Source organism: Equus przewalskii, chromosome 20 (genome assembly GCF_037783145.1).
Source record: "Equus przewalskii isolate Varuska chromosome 20, EquPr2, whole genome shotgun sequence".
In the NCBI taxonomy this organism is placed as follows: domain Eukaryota; kingdom Metazoa; phylum Chordata; class Mammalia; order Perissodactyla; family Equidae; genus Equus; species Equus przewalskii.
Genome location: NC_091850.1, coordinates 32,657,047 through 32,670,588, shown reverse-complemented (window position 1 = coordinate 32,670,588; position 13,542 = coordinate 32,657,047). Strand labels below are relative to the sequence as shown.

General features: G+C 37.2%; 1 protein-coding gene across 4 annotated transcripts in view; it reads left to right on the top strand.

Annotated features, from left to right (window-relative positions):
- Positions 1-13,542, top strand: part of CDH6 (cadherin 6) — a 125,860-nt gene that overhangs the window by 64,582 nt on the left and 47,736 nt on the right. For all 4 annotated transcript variants that reach the window (XM_008536894.2, XM_070587150.1, XM_070587149.1 and 1 more), the window contains exon 2: positions 5,017-5,379. In XM_008536894.2, coding sequence (XP_008535116.1) covers positions 5,152-5,379 — 228 coding nt within the window. In that variant the 5' untranslated portion in view covers positions 5,017-5,151. The remainder of the gene's footprint in view (positions 1-5,016; positions 5,380-13,542) is intronic.

Below are 13,542 nucleotides of genomic sequence, written 5' to 3'. Positions count from 1 at the left end.
GGCTGTTAGTTCAAGTTTCATTTTTATGGAGTTTTTGATATTTCTAACTGATTTGCTCTTGATGCCATGAGGGGATGGGGGCAAAAAGGTACCATATCTACTTTGTTTTGCATTCTTTCCCCTCCCAGCGTCTAATGTTCGAGTTCTTTCCTGATTAAATAACCATGACTGCTACTTTAAAATTCAGTTCTTTGTATGCCCTTACTTCTTTTTTTTTTTTTTCAGTTTTTTTATTGAGTTATTGATAGGTTACAATCTTGTGAAATTTCAGTTGTACATTAATGTTTGTCAGTCATGTTGTAGGTGCACCACTTCACCCTTGTGCCCACCCCCCACCCCACCTTTCCCCTGGTATCCACTAAACTGTTCTTGGTCCATAGTTTTAAATTCCTCATATGAGTGGAGTCATACACAGATTATCTTTCTCTTGCTGGCTTATTTCACTTAACATAATTCTCTCAAGGTCCATCCATGTTATTGCAAATGGAATGATTTTGTTCTGTTTTGCAGCTGAGTAGTATTCCATTGTATATATGTACCACATCTTCTTTATCCATTCGTCTGTTGATGGGCACTTAGGTTGCTTCCACGTCTTGGCTATTGTAAACAGTGCTGCAATAAACATTGGGGTGCACAGGACTTTTGGGATTGCTGACTTCAGGCTCTTTGGATAAATACCCAGTAGTGGGATGGCTGGATCGTATGGTAGTTCTATTTTTAGTTTTTTGAGGAATCTCCATACTGTTTTCCATAGTGGCTGCACCAGTTTGCATTCCCACCAGCAGTGTATGAGGGTTCCTTTTTCTCCACAACCTCTCCAACATTTGTTGCTATTAGTTTTAGATATTTTTGTCATTCTAACGGGTGTAAGGTGATATCTTAGTGTAGTTTTGATTTGCATTTCCCTGATGATCAGCGACGATGAGCATCTTTTCATGTGCCTATTGTGTATGCCCTTACTTCTTGTCCTTTTGGTTTACTTCCTGACATCTTCCAAACGAGCCGGCACGTCTGATTATTACTCACCACGTGGTTCTCTTGTATTTTGACTGCTCAGAAGTCAGCAGCTTCCCACGTTTCTCAAAGTTGTCTTCCTTTGCTTGAAGTTATGGCCATTCAGCGCCTTAAACATCCTGGGCTTTGCATCTAAGGCCATGCTTGGAGTATGATTGTTTGTCGTTGGTTTTTTTATTTCATGTTTTTAGATAAGTATAATCTAAAATATCTATATCTTTCATTTTAACTGTATCAAATTCTTATCCGACATAACATTAGAATAATGTCAGCATGTTAACTACAAAATGTCTTTGTCCAGTACCGTCTTTACCAGGGCAAAATTACTAAGTTGAAGCTAGTTCTGATTTATTTTTCACCTGAATAAAGTAAGATGATTTTTAAAACATGAACAGAGCAAAGGTGGAAAGGGGAAAAAAAACATATAGATTCTATGAATGAATCCGTCCTCCGGTGAACTTTCCTTTTTGCCCATATCCTTCTACATGCAGGCAGTGGGCATAAAGCTTCTCCCTTCTCTGTTTTTACACAAGTACTGTGGAATCCTAAACTGAAGTCCACACAAAGGAAAACAATTAGCAAATGGACTAATTCTTATTTTTATAGTGTTTCTATTCTTTAAATATTTTTTTTTTAAGATTTTTTTATTTTTTCCCCTTTTTCTCCCCAAAGCCCCCCGGCACATAGCTGTATATTCTTCGTTGTGGGTCCCTTCTAGTTGTGGCATGTGGGACGCTGCCTCAGCGTGGTCTGATGAGCAGTGCCACGTCCGCGCCCAGGATTCGAACCAACGAAACACTGGGCCACCTGCAGCGGAGCGCGCGAACTCAACCACTCGGCCACGGGGCCAGCCCCCTTTTTATTTTTTTTAAAGATTTTTTTCTATTCTTTAAATTTTAAAGCAATTTGACTTGCTTGGAAATGCTTCTTGAAAGATAAAAAATATTTAAGCCTAAGAGGAAACTGTGCTATCTTTTGCAGACTTTTACAGTGTGCCATAGATGGATTATATACAGGCAACGCAAATAATAGTAACAACAATAGTAATAGAATAATAATAACTCCTAATACTTATAATTCCTTACTAAGTGCCAGGCACTAAGTGTTTTGCATGTAATGACTTATTTAATCCTTACAACACCCTCTGAGGTAGTTACTGTAATTATCCCCATTTACAGGAGAAGAAACTAAGGTACAGTGAGATTAAGCAATTTTCTCAAGTTCACAGCAACTAATGGGCAGAGCCCGGATTTAAACCCGGGCAGTCTGACTCCAGCATTGATAATCTTAACCACTACGCAATCCTGCCTATTAAGAAGCATTAAATGAGAATTGCTAAGTTATATATTCAACAGTTTCCAGTTTGTTGGGTTTAACTATAGAATCGCACAGAGAAATCTATCCCTCTGAAAAGCGAACACCAAATATGAGTGGATCTTAGTAATTTTAGTAACTTTAGTGATTTTGCACATTGAGTTTTTAACAAGGACGCACCCTGCCAAGCTGATACAAAACTTGCTGGGTTATAGCAAAACTAGATGTTCTAGCGTACTTGCTTAAATATGCATCACTTTAAAAGCTCATTAACAACTAAGCAGAAAAAAATATGAAATACTTGACATTTGGGTATCTGTGATATTAAAAAGAACTAATATTTAATATTCAAGTGGCAACAGCTTGTAGAGTTTGCACACAACACCCACAGGGATCGATTTTTCTTTAAAATGGCCTTTAGGAGCCTACCTTTTAAACAGCTGACACCTCCATTCTCTGCATCCCTCTTTCCTGCCAGCACCACGGGGCACACACTGAGTGCAGCCGCAGAAGTGTAATTCTTCACTGCAGGATTTGTCTATGCAAATAATGGAGAATGTGGGAAATTAAGAAAAATGTAATTTCCACTGAATCAACCTCAGTGAAATCTCTACTACTAAAAATGAATAGATGTCTTTAGAGGGCTTTTCTCCATATGCTCTCTCAGTGCCCTTTATATACCATCCACGAGAAGAGAGAAGAGTCGTTGTCACCTAATTGAGCATCAGTCATTCCACACCTGTACCAAGGCCACATAATGACAAGTATACTGTTGCCTGGCATTTTTCCAGCATGACTAATTGTCACAGTACTAATTTACTCACCTGTGGAATTTTCAACTTCCTCAACCTGCTGTCAAAAAGATACATAATAACAGAACAAAGATTTTTAAATGCTGAACACTATGAAATATTTCATTTATATTCTAACAGAAAGCTTTCACGAAGCCACGTATTAGGTAGCTAAAATTATTTATTGCTGGGGTAAAAAAAAAAACTGGTCACGTATACATTTACCTAGTAGAGTAACAGGAGATGAGTGAACAAATCTTTTCTAACACAAAGAAATAGAAAATACTGATGAGACTACTTCGAACGTGTTCCTTTATTTGCATTTATTTAGAGTGAATGTATCAGTTTAATTACTATTTTCTACATTACAGTGCAACTCATTTCTTTGTCAATATTATTTAAGAAAATACTTTTCCTTTATCAAAGAGTAAGATGAAAGAGTAATTTGTTGGATTTGTCTTTTTAGGAAATATGGAAAAGTTTAGGATGGAGATACAGGCATGTATTACTTTAATTACATAAAATAGTAAACCAATGTGCGACATCTTTGCCAAGCAATCTGACCCAAGGATTTTTTAAGTGCTAGATTATGTCCTTGAAAAAGAATATTTGTCATGGAAAATTATTACCCACAAGTATAATGATAGCTGACATTTCTGACCATCCCACAGTCGATTGCTCTGTGACAGATACATTTGATACACCTGTGAAAATTACATGGAAACTGACTAATTTTAATATAAAGGCTTGATTGCTTATGATACAAGTAAAATTTAGAGATTAAAGCCTAGGATTTCCTAAAGAAATTTGAATAGAATTGTTCATTTAATTCTTATATTCTTTTCTTTTTCCAATTTGTTGTTGTTGTTTGGGTTTTTTGTGTTTTTTTTTTTTTTTGAGGAAGATTAGCCCTGAGCTAACATCTGCCACCAATCTTCCTCTTTTTCTGAGGAAGACCGGCCCTGAGCTAACATCCATGCCCATCTTCCTCTACTTTATATGTGGGACGCCTACCACAGCATGGCTTGACAAGCAGTGCATAAGTCCACACCTGGGATCCAAACTGGCGAACCCCGGGCCGCCAAAGCGGAATGTGCAAACTTAGCCACTGCACCACGGGGCTGGCACCTAATTCTTATACTCTATTAAATAAAAATTCTGTAGGTTGTTCATTAACCCATCCCATAGAGTTATTAGGTCATATGAGGAAAAAAAGTTTCCTGGTCAAGTTTGGGAAATACTGCATTAAATGTAGGTTTACCATCATTGTTACAAAATTTCACTTGAGAAACTTCAATATGCTAAGATGCCTCCTGAAGAGAAGGCGTAAGGTCTTTTCCAATCTTTTTTGACCGAGACTGTTCTATTCCAGCACATCTCTGAAGCCAAGAGTCTGCAGAACAGCTTCTGCCTTGATTTATACCTACACATCACAGGCACTCAATACACTCTCACGAAATTTCAGCATTATCCACTTTCAATTGAATTGAAATTGTCTGTGATATTCTTTGCCGCAGACTGGTTCATGAGGATAAATATGCAAATAGAATCAGAAACACAAACTTGTTTCTTCTAACCAGATCTCGGCCCACATCCTCAGAGGTAAAAAAGTGGTGAGATAATCCACTCTGGTGTGTTGACCTACAGCAACACTATTACTTAAAATAGGATTTTTAAGTGATAGAAAAGGAGAAAGGAAAACAGCAGCTTCCTACGCGGCACATGCCTTCCACTTAGCATATCTGAAAGACTGTTTTCCTCATTTCAAAATTGATAGCCAACTTATTTTTGTTGGTTTGCTATTCAAATTTCTGTCCTCTTTTTCCAGCGCTTATTTGCTCTAACACTGAATTTTAAGCATCTCTAAAAATGCATGATATGTTATTATTCTTTCCAGATATCCTCTGAGTGCCAAGCAAAGAACATTAAGGAAGGGAAGAGGAATGAGGCTGGATAGAGTGCAGTGAAACGAGGTGCTTCAAGGAGAGGGGTACCCATACCCACCACCCAGAGACGGGACTGTGTCACCAGAATGAGAACTTACCCATACTTCTTGCTGCTCTTTTGGGTCGGTCAGCCCTACCCAACTTTCTCAACTCCATTATCTAAGAGGACTAGTGGTTTCCCAGCAAAGAAAAGGGCCCTGGAGCTCTCTGGAAACAGCAAAAATGAGCTGAACCGTTCGAAAAGGAGCTGGATGTGGAATCAGTTCTTTCTGTTGGAAGAATACACAGGATCGGATTATCAGTATGTGGGCAAGGTAGGATTTCACTGGGCGCTTTGACATTCTGGTTTTAAAGGCCTGAAGAAGTTACTTCTAGTAAATAGACGGGGAGGATGTGAGCTATACCCCCAATACAGTAAGAATTGTTGCTTATCTGGTAAGACTTTTTTTTTTTTTTCCACTTGAGTAGTTTCAGGAAGAAGACTGTAGCAAGAAGCTGAGAGATGTTAACACTGCAACAAAGAGAAATGCTCCAGCTGAAAATGAAACGCCCACAACCATCCGCGTAGGATTATCATAAATCCTTTAATTTTTTACTTTAGCTTGAAAAATGTGGTCCAGCTATTCTTTAAAGTAGGATGTATTAAAAATAGGAATAGAGCGATTAAACCGTAAGGAAAGGAAGGTTCCTTTTTCTTATTCTGAAAGCAAACATTCTAAGCTTTAGTCCTTTGGCCAGGTTCAAATTAACCCTTTCTTAACTCTGCTACCTACAGTGCCATCCCGTTTTCTGAGCAAATGGAGCCCTTTGTCCTCAAAACCCACCCCTGCCTTAGATTGGGTTATTGTTACTGCCGCTGCTACTGCTGTTTGCTCTTGTCTCAAATAATTGACAAGAACCAAGCATTTCAAAAGCTTGTGATTTCACTGTGACAAGGTTCACAAAAGAGAAAAATGGTAATGTAAAGGTGTTATTTCCACATACCATCTAACCACTTTATTGACTCCAGAAGCGGAATGAGGAGGCATCACTTATGATAGCCCTTACAGATTCCGGGAGCTGAGTCAGGGAAATCGCTTGGTTGTACTGTCTCGCAGGTTCCACTGAAATTTTATCATCGACTACATTTTTGTTGCAGAATATCTGCATACTGCAAAGATGTAAAAAAAAAACAGGAATACAAGTTTGTACTTTGTAGGTTCTGTGTTTCATAACATGGTATTGATAAGAAAAATAATTGTCACACACCCTTTACATAAACTGGGAATGAACAGAAAAGAGATGATAAAATGTCTTCATTTATGATTACAGCTACGATTTTAAACCATTTACCTTAGGATATCATACAAACATTTTGCAGATTCCAACGGCTGCATGTTCACACTTCAGTTTGTTATAAAATATCCCTAAATAACCGTGTGCAAATATTCTCTTTAAGTATTTACCACTATAAATGAAAGAAACCTACCCATGGCTTGGGCTGAGGTCACCCGGCATTGTTCCAATGAAGTGAATTATTAATGTAGAATAAAGTAGGAGAGGAAGTATTCGGTGAAGGGGTGAATGAACATCAACACAGATCCCCAAGGGTCTAGCCTTGTATTTGCTGTGAAATTCACACGCTGTGTGACTCCTGAAGAAAGCCAGTCACTTACTTGTACTTCACTCCATTTCCTTTGTGAAATTTGAACAGTGCTACATTCATAGGGTAATGGTTGTAAAGAAAATAATAGGAGCAATAATCTTATGATCTTTAAAGCACTTTCCACAACACAAATAACATTATTGTCATAGAAGATTAAGTTTTTAAAAGTGCTTTGTCTAAATAATTGACCCCTCCTTTTTCCTTTCTGCTTTTTCTTCTCAAATTTGTGATGTCATTTTACATCAAAAATACCATGTATTTTTAAAGAAAGGTGAGGCCATTTCAGGATATTAGAAGCAGCAATGGATAAAACCTCATAGGAATCAGTTTTACGATTATAATTGTGAGAGGTAATACTGCCATGGGGAAAAGTTTCGAGCTGTGGATTCGTGCAGATCCAAGGCTGCATCACTGTGCTGCGAATTGCCAGTTGTGTGACCCAGGGCAGATTACTAACCTTTGCAAGCTTTAGTTTCTTCATCTAGAAAATGCATGCAGCAAAGCCTACCTCATGGAGTTGCAGTGTAGTTTAAGTGAGACAAGAACTAGTGGCTGGCACATAGTAGGTTCATAAAAAAATTATTATTATAATTTCTTAATTATAAAAATCCATTGTATACATTCTATTAAATCTATCTGTAATGCATCAAAGTGCAATATTGATTTTTATGTCATTGCAAAAATAAAATGAGATAATTAACGGATCTCTCAGTAGGTGGAAAATGCAGAGGATGTAGAGGATGGCAAAATCCCTTCGCAATCACAGCTTCAACTCGATTAGTTGGATTTGGATATTTTATTGGCAGCGAGATAAATTTCCCTCCCTCACCATCATCTGCCCCTCCTCCACCTCCTTGGCGTTATAACACATAAGAGAATATTCGCTGGGAAAAAAGTCAAGGGCGGTAATTGAAGTCATCATAGTTGCCAGCATTGCTACATCAGATGCAAGTAAGAGGCGTTCTTGCACTATTGACAGGGCGTTTTCCCAAATCTGTCTTTGGAGTTATGTTTTATCAACAGACAAAAGGATTAGACTATAACGTGGGGTTTTTTTCACAATTAAAAATAGAAAACAAATAAATTTTTAAAAAGAAAAAAAAGTTTGTTCCTCAAATGGCAACAAGTTGGTCCACAGTTAATAGCTTTATAATAAAACAGATATCTGATGAGGTTATCTGGATCTACCAGGTCAAGAATCTTATGGAAAAAAAAAGAGATAAGACTATAGCAGAAGTTCCAAAACTTTTTCAGTCCACAATGCCCTTAACATCTCAATAATTCTTTTCACAGTGTCCTTAAGCCAAAAGAAATAGTTAGGTCCAAACAAAGTAATAAGTTTTTATGTTTTAACAAACAAGTAACTGAAAAAACTACACATCAATTTACAGAAAAAATAATATTTTTATTTCATTCTTAACCACAGTTACAGTACTTCCTAAGTAAATGTGAGCTCCTACTGGGCACTGCCAACTCCTCAGATTGAATACTGCCCCCTTGTTTCCTTTTCCACATTGATTTTTGCACTGTACTTGCTTTTCGCAAGTGCCATAGGAAACCTGGCTTCGTAAATAGGATATGACATCATCGAAAGGAATGTAGCACCACCTACTGTTGAAACTGTGAACTGCCCTGAGCTAGTAAAGCACACACTAGACAACAGAGCTCAAGTTTGCTGTATTTCCTTTGAAATTTTAAAATATTTCCTTGTGTTGGTGGGTTCCCTGTTGTACCCCAGGGTGCCTCAGTGTACCCTCTGGGAACAATAGGAGTGTAGATTGTCACATAAAGGTGTACAAAGACTAATAGAACCTTAAATCATGATATTAGCCCTACTAAACAATAGTCACTTAGAGCCTAGCCTTAAAGCTTGAAACTGAAAAGATTGATCTGTACACATAATGGGTAGAAGCGTTAACCAAGGAAAAGTAATGTGGTTGAGCAAATTGCTCTTAAAAATAGAAGAAAGAATTTTTTCCATTATTAGCATGTTTATATTTCTATTTGTGTTCACTGGTTCCCATTATTTGGAGTAAGTCAATAGGGTGGACAATGATAATTGTGGAGTGAGGAAAATGTGAGAATGGGCATGGGAGCAAAGGGCTGTCAGGTGTAGAAGGAGAGAAAAAGAGTCATGAGCATCCGAGAAGTAACAGAAGATGGAATCTGGAGGCTGGAGTAACAAGGAAGTGAATAGACAAGATAATACTTTAAAACTGAAGGCACAAATTGGCAGCAAGACCTTTCTCCTCTTCTTGTCTTAATGCTCCTCAGCATCTCACCGTGCCCAGTAAGGTTAACACAGAAACCTGGACTCGGCAGGGTTAGGGAGAGAGGCATCTAATGCAAATAGAAGTAGGGAAGGCCAATTATTGCCGAAATATTGACAACACAAATTCTGATTTATCAGAAAGTCTCAATACTTCTACTTACCTAAAATGGTGGTGGCAGGTAGGAGTAACAGGTAGGAAGAAGTGGTCCTGTATTGGGCAAGACTTTCTGAGCTTAAGATGTAGATATCGATACAGATAAGGAATTTGATTGTTTTACATGATCATCTGAGGGCAACTTGAGCTAACTTATCATAAACAGCATCTATCTGTTGCACCTGAGAGCTTGTTAGAACTGTAGACTCTTGCGCCTCACCTGAGATGTATTGAATTTGAATCTGTAGTTCAACAAAATCCCCAGGTGAACTGTATGCACGTTAAAATTTGAGAAGTGCTGCTTTTAACAATACCTTGGCCTGCGTCTCACCTCTCCAGAGATTCTGATTTAGTTGGTTTTTAATAAAGTATTTGTGATTCTAATATGTGGCGAAATTTGAGAACCACTGCCTTAGGAGAATTTTGTTGGCAATAATCATAACAAAAGTTGGCAAGCTCACTGATAAAATGGGTATCCACAAAGAATTATGGAAATAGAAAGGAGAGGGGCCGAGTGGGCTTGGGCATTCAGCAGAGCTTCCTAAAGGAGGTGATGATGTCGGAAGCACATCTTGAAGGAAGAGCAAGGGTGAGCTCTAACTGCAGAGGGAGAATGACCAGGACTTCCCAGTTAACTGGATGCGGAAGCCAAAGAAGAGAAAGCAGGAGGTTTAAAGTCAGAGATTTCGAGACGGAACAATCCACATAGTGGAAGTGTCCATCATGCCAGTACAGAAAACAGAAAGAGGTGCATATTTTCTCCTCAAAGGCTAAAGGGAAGAGTATTTGATTTTATACAAAATCCACTTAAGTTACCTTTGGCTTATGTAAACTTAATAGAAAAATAAGAGGCAAGCATTGTAATTCCTCCTTTTCAGAAAACCCCACGCCCCTCCTGCCAGCTTTACATCATGCAGCAATTCCTTGATGATGCTTGGTATATAGTCTAAGATGAAGTTCAACAAGAAAAGAACATAGGTAGATATAGAGATTAGATTTTGACGAGGTGGGCATTCATTAATACAAAAATGAATATATTTTAAATCTCAGAACCATGCAAAAGTTTAGGCAAAAGACTTGCATATTACCATTAAACAGTGCACAGCAATGCTTAATTTCCTTGTCTCCTCCATTTTATCCTTCACTGTTCTTTATCTTCTCCTTCCACAGAATGTATACATAAAAATAATCTCCAACAGAACCATTTGAGATGCTTCTATTTTTAGTACCATACCAGCATACTATTTTAATGGAATTTGATAAACTGCATATTTTCTGATGTTAGCTTTTTGGAAGTTGGTGATCGTTTTTCTTTGAGGGAGCTTTCCCAAAAATTTATATGCTGTGCTTTTTTCAATATCATGAAAATTGTGGTTCTATTTGAAGCTCTAACGTACAGATCTTCCTAATATGCCTTTCTCTTGAGTCTTTAAAATTAATGTCTACCCAATTCAACGAAGCCACTGTTCTCAAGATAATTAGACAGTAACGTTTTAAAGGCCCATAAAAATAAAAGTTGTCAGCCATATACACCTTTAAAATTAGGGATGAACAATTATTTGTTCCTATAATTACGTGATCATCCAAAATCAGTAAACATGAAGCAATATTTTATTCATTCTGAAAGGTCATTTAAAAGATGCTGTTGATAAAATATTGCTTTCTTATATTTCTTTAATTTTTTTTTTTCCTGAAAAGAGCATAAGCTTAAGTATTGAAATCTCCTGGCACTAATTTGATGGGTGATTCAGAGATGTCATTTAACCACTTTCGCTTCAAACAGCCGTATCAGATTAAAGCATCATCATGGCTAACATTTACTGAGCGTTTCTTTATTCCAGACACTCAAAGTGCTTCAGGTGTGTTATCTCACTGGCTCGGCACAGCAGGCTTGAGGCCCAGAGATTATTTATATCCCTGTTTTACAGATGAGTAAACTAAGGCTCGGAGCAGTCTAGTATTTTAGCCCAAGGTCTCACACTATTGGAACTTGGCAGTTGACCTCTGTCTGACCTCATCACTGCTCAGTTACATTCCCTCCCCTGTATGCCCACTGCCTCGCAGAGCCATTGCTAGGCATAAATGAAAAAATAATTGCAAAACATGCTTTGTCACTCAATGATTGCATTCAACTCCAAACCACAAATACCTACTGAGAACCTGCTTTATCAAACTTGAGGATAGAGAGAAAAAGAATTTCTTTTAAAAAAAGACTACTTTTAGAGAGCTACACAAATATGTTTGCACTACTGTTATTTTGCAAGTTCCTTTTACTTTTTCTTGATTTTAATTTCCAGAATACATCAGTGATATTCAAAATAGTTACATGTGAGCATTTTAAAATTACATATGCAATTAGTGGCCTTTTTGGTCATGATGAAAAAGTGTCTTTCCTTTTTATTTCCCTCGATAACCTTCTCTAAACTTCTGCTCTGGTTCAATGACCCGCAATAATCTTTTCTCCCTGAGTTAGGACAAGTGCCTTGGGCACATCTTTCTTCTTCATCATTTAAATTTAATGCTCAGTCATTTAACATTTCTATATTTCAGCTGGTTAGTGTATTGAAGAGCACATGCATTCACTCGCTCATTGAATGGACTTCTAAAAATGTTTCAATAAGTAACTTCCCAATGGCCAATATCAGCAGTAATCTTCATTCTTTTTCCACTGTCAGCCAACTGATTTCACTTTCTTAATGACAAAAGCTTCAGTTTTCTATTTGATGCTAAGCAAATGTCCTGTGTAACAGCAATTCTGAGTCTTACACTTCCCTCTATGCGCAGTCACTCATGTGGAGAGCAGAATAGTTAGAATGTCTGACGTTGGTCATAAACCCAAAGGCAATGTTCAACTGCCTGGATCATACAAGCAGAGTAAAATATAGAAAGCCAAACAAGGACTCAAATCCTGAATCTTCCAACTTCCACATCATTATGCCTGTGGAATCCTACATCCTCTTGCTTGTAATTCAATTTGTTGAACAAAATGCAGGGATCAAGGTGAATAAAAGAGAGTTAAGGGTTCAGATCCTTTCTGTTCCCACTGAGCTACTTTACCTCCTTGCTCCACAAGTCAGAGCTTCTAGAGTTGGAAGGTTATAGAGACTCTACATGCTCATAACAAATCCCCCAAATCTATCCTATAGACATTGTTGAGTGTTTCTTTACTGATTACTTTAGCTTGTTTGTACTATTATTAAACCATATTATTATTACTATTTAACCATATTATTAAACCATATAAATACTTGATTTGTACCAAAGGTCTTCATTTTTTGTCATATTTTGGGTCCACCATAGCAGATGGGAATATAAATATGCAAAATGCCAACATGCTGGTTTTCATTTCTTTTCAAATCAAAATTCCTAATTATCCTTTTATTTCAAAAAATCAGATAAATATGTCTGACATATTGGTAAAGATTCTTAGACCACTGATTTTTTCACTTCCACGGATATGAATGACAGAGTTAACAAATTATTTTAAATATGAGAAGCCAAGAATATACTGTAACCAGAATTGTATGTTAACTTTTAGAGAGCCCTACCTCTCTGGTCAAAATTAAAAGATGTCTTCCTTATGCTCTATCCTCTTTTACCAAAAATAAACAGATTTTTGGTAGGAGTCCTGCCTTTAATAACCATCACCAAATTTAAGGATTATATTTAGATGCTCATGTGTCACTGGAACCTCAAAGAGGCATCTCTTTTTGTGTAGATGTAGGCTGCTGGTAGCAAACGCTACCTTCCTACAAGCTTTCATGTTGTCACTTATTAAGATGACATAATATAACATAATCCTCATGAGCATGCTAAATATATCAGTATTCTTTGCAAATCTATCTTTCCATCTGGAATTGAAGAAGAGGTTGAAAGAACGTACAGAATTTCTCATAATAGAATAAGAAAGAGATTTTTCCTTATAGCCCTTATTGACAGATAAGTAAAGTAACATCTATTCTCAAAGGTCAGTGTAAGGAATCAAATTTGAAATTATGCAACCTGGAATAAAAAGAGAAGCAGCATGCAAAAATACTTCACAGGGTAAATATTTATAGTTTCTTCTAGTTTTTTATTCACAGAGAATAGGTATGCACAAGAAAAGAGAGGCATTTTAAAAGATTAAAATGTATACATGTGTGAAATAGAGGAATAAATATTTTAGGTGAATTGGTGTGTTTCAGAAGTGCTAAGGGCAGTAATGGAGAAACAACAAAAAGCTTGAAATATCACTCTGGATGCGGGATTTAACGCTGACTAGAGGGAACGGAGATTGGAGTTAAGAAAGCAATTGAAGAAGTTATCTTGGCTATGGCATTTTGAATAGATATGGAGAAAAAATGTTTTTTATTCATTCAATAATTATTCACTAGAGAATGTAAAGTTAACAGCATAGGCAGCCTACC